The sequence below is a fragment of the Pempheris klunzingeri genome, chromosome 3 (assembly GCF_042242105.1).
Source record: "Pempheris klunzingeri isolate RE-2024b chromosome 3, fPemKlu1.hap1, whole genome shotgun sequence".
Taxonomy (NCBI): Eukaryota; Metazoa; Chordata; class Actinopteri; order Acropomatiformes; family Pempheridae; genus Pempheris; species Pempheris klunzingeri.
This window is the reverse complement of record NC_092014.1, coordinates 582,645-585,144: the sequence shown is the minus strand read 5'-3', so window position 1 is coordinate 585,144 and position 2,500 is coordinate 582,645. Positions and strand designations below refer to the sequence as shown.

The window sequence follows — 2,500 nt, the reverse complement described above, 5'->3', positions numbered from 1 at the left end:
CTGTGGAACCTCCATCCAGTCTGGGTTCAGGGGGGCAGACACCCTCTCTACATTTCAGAGTGTGATTGTGGATCGCGTGGAGGAAGAACAGTGGGTGAAAGCCGACTGGAGCTGACTGATCGGTTCAGGGTCAAACGGGGGTCAGGGTTATGTGAAGTGAGTGAATGGGGGCCCCACCAGGACAGGAGGGCCAGCTGGGCTTCAGACTCACACCTCCCTCTCCGTGTTTCCAGCTCAAAAAGGTGAGCTGCTCCACCTGTGGACACTAAACACCTCTCCGTCCCTGCTGGAATAAAAACAACCAGGTGACTTCTGAGATTTATTGAGTTTGAAAAGTAGAAAACGGTGAGAGAGTCTCAGTGTAAACACAAGCTCAGGTGAAGAGTTCATTCAGCTCCAAACCTGAATGTGGTCAAAGAAAAGCTTTCATCTCATTCAGCCGTCTCACATTTCAACATGATTACAGGGCTTTTATTTTGACAGGCCAGATTTAACCAAGGTGTTTCCACCAGAACGTAAAGAATCAATCTGCGTTAAAGGCAATAAAATAAAGGCAAAAACACTTCAGCTACGTATAAATGTTCATATTCCAGTGAATGAAGGAACTCAGCGGTGATTAAAATACAAAATAAAAGCAGAAAATGATGCCCAGAAAAAACAAACCCCAAACGAGCTTAAATCAAACCTTTAAATTCAGTTGGTTCCATTTTAGAAATGAATGTTGTCGCCTCAGCAGAAACAGCAGAAACGTCATGTGACGTGACGATCAAACTCGCAGACTGCAGAACTGCAGGCCTGCTGCTTTTATTTTGGCAGCGACTTCCTGTAACTCTACAGGTTTAGGTGAACTTAAGTATCATAAATGAACTAAATGCACTTAAATGTTGCAGCTTTAGAGTCATTTCACCCACAGATGGATGGTGGACTGAAGGCACGAGCAGTGAGCAGAGGGACCAGAGGGATCAGAGGGATCAGAGGCTGATCTCCTCCAGCCGTCACCCTGACAAAGAAGCATCAGTGTGACGAGCAGATTTAACGTCATTTCACCGGAATCTGAAGCTGAAACGTTAAAAGGCTAAAAAGTCGATCAGAGACAAAGGTGAGGACAGTCCGTGTACGTTAAGTGTCGGACTGCTCCTTTAAAGGTCGACGTGGTAGATCACAGAGGTGTTGAGGTGCGTTCAGGACCTGAACCTCACACCGCCCAGTCCTGGACCACAGCACCAGCTGTCACCAGTGGTCCTCAGGTTTGTCCGGTGAACGACGTCTTCACTCTTCTGGTCTTTCTACAGCTTCCTGTTTCCAGAGCAGAGCCGTTTAACCACCAGAGCAGATCAAAGACGCCCGTCCACAGGAGACCTCAGCCCGGATGTGTGGACACATCAGGGTAGAAGCACTGAGGCCAGTAGATCACCAAAGATCACCAAAGATCACCTGTCGGGTCGACTTAACGAGCTGCACCTTCATCAGAGCCCCGCGGAGCAAACACCCTGAAGATCAACTGACAGCATCTGATTTTCTGGAATAGTTTCATCATTTCAGGCAGTGGAACAACTCCCCCTCAGAGGAGCCTGGGCCTGGGGGGGTTGGCCCTGACCGAGGAATAAGCCCCGATGTGGCTGATGAGGTTGGGCTCCACGCTGTGAGACCTTTCCCCGCGGATCGTCCTCGCCATCTGGTACAGAACCATGTCTTTGGCGTTCCCCTTGACGCAGAACGAGGCGTCCAGGTACTCTGCCACCCTGAGCGAAGCGTTGCCGGGGAAGAGCATGGCGGGGGTGCAGCACTCGGTGGCCGGGGACACGGCGTAGAGCTGCGGGGAAAGCCTCCGCACCTCCAGGAGGTAGTGGCGCCCCAGCAGCTCCGCGGCAGCCATGACGTAGACGGTGAAGAAGAGGAGGTGGCTGGCCGACAGCGTGAAGGAGAAGGAGCAGGGGTTCCAGAGAGGGAAGGTGAGGAGGATGGCCGTCGCCCCGACCAGCCCGAGTCCCACCCACTCCAGGATCCGGTACGGCTCGGGGTTCCAGTAGCGCTGCAGCCTTTCGGGGTGATACAGCTTAACGTAAAGAGTCTGGAGCGCAAATTGGCGCGACAGCAGGTCCTTTACGACGCTGAAGAAGTCGTGCATCGGTAACGCGTCATCCTCCAGGACCACCATGTTCCTGGGCTTCACCAGCTCCCACCCCCGGCGCAGGCAGAACACGTAGTCCCTCTTCTCCCTCTCGAAGGTGTTGATGTGCTCGCGGTCCCTCTGCTGCTCCTGGGGGGACCGGCGGACCACCCTGAAGTGGGGCTCCAGCAGCTTGGCGTCCTGGTTCTCCTGGGGGCCGCTTTCCACGTCGCAGACCAGCACCTCTGCGCACCGCCGCTCGCCACAGCCTCCGAGAAGGCCGCTCAGCCGCCGCATCACCTGCAGCAGGTAGTGGAAGTCCCGCCCCTCGTTCCGCCTGGCTGTCACCACGGTAACAAGAAGCTCAGGACGCTGGACGATGTCAGCGAA

At 54.1% G+C, this 2,500-nt stretch overlaps 1 protein-coding gene across 1 annotated transcript in view; it reads right to left on the bottom strand.

Annotated features, from left to right (window-relative positions):
• The window catches only part of pgap4 (post-GPI attachment to proteins GalNAc transferase 4), a 2,948-nt gene that overhangs the window by 148 nt on the left and 300 nt on the right, over positions 1-2,500 (bottom strand). Inside the window, exon 1 of the mRNA XM_070827884.1 lies at positions 1-2,500. This exon is cut by the window's left edge and continues 148 nt beyond it; it is cut by the window's right edge and continues 300 nt beyond it. Coding sequence (XP_070683985.1) covers positions 1,562-2,500 — 939 coding nt within the window. The 3' untranslated portion in view covers positions 1-1,561.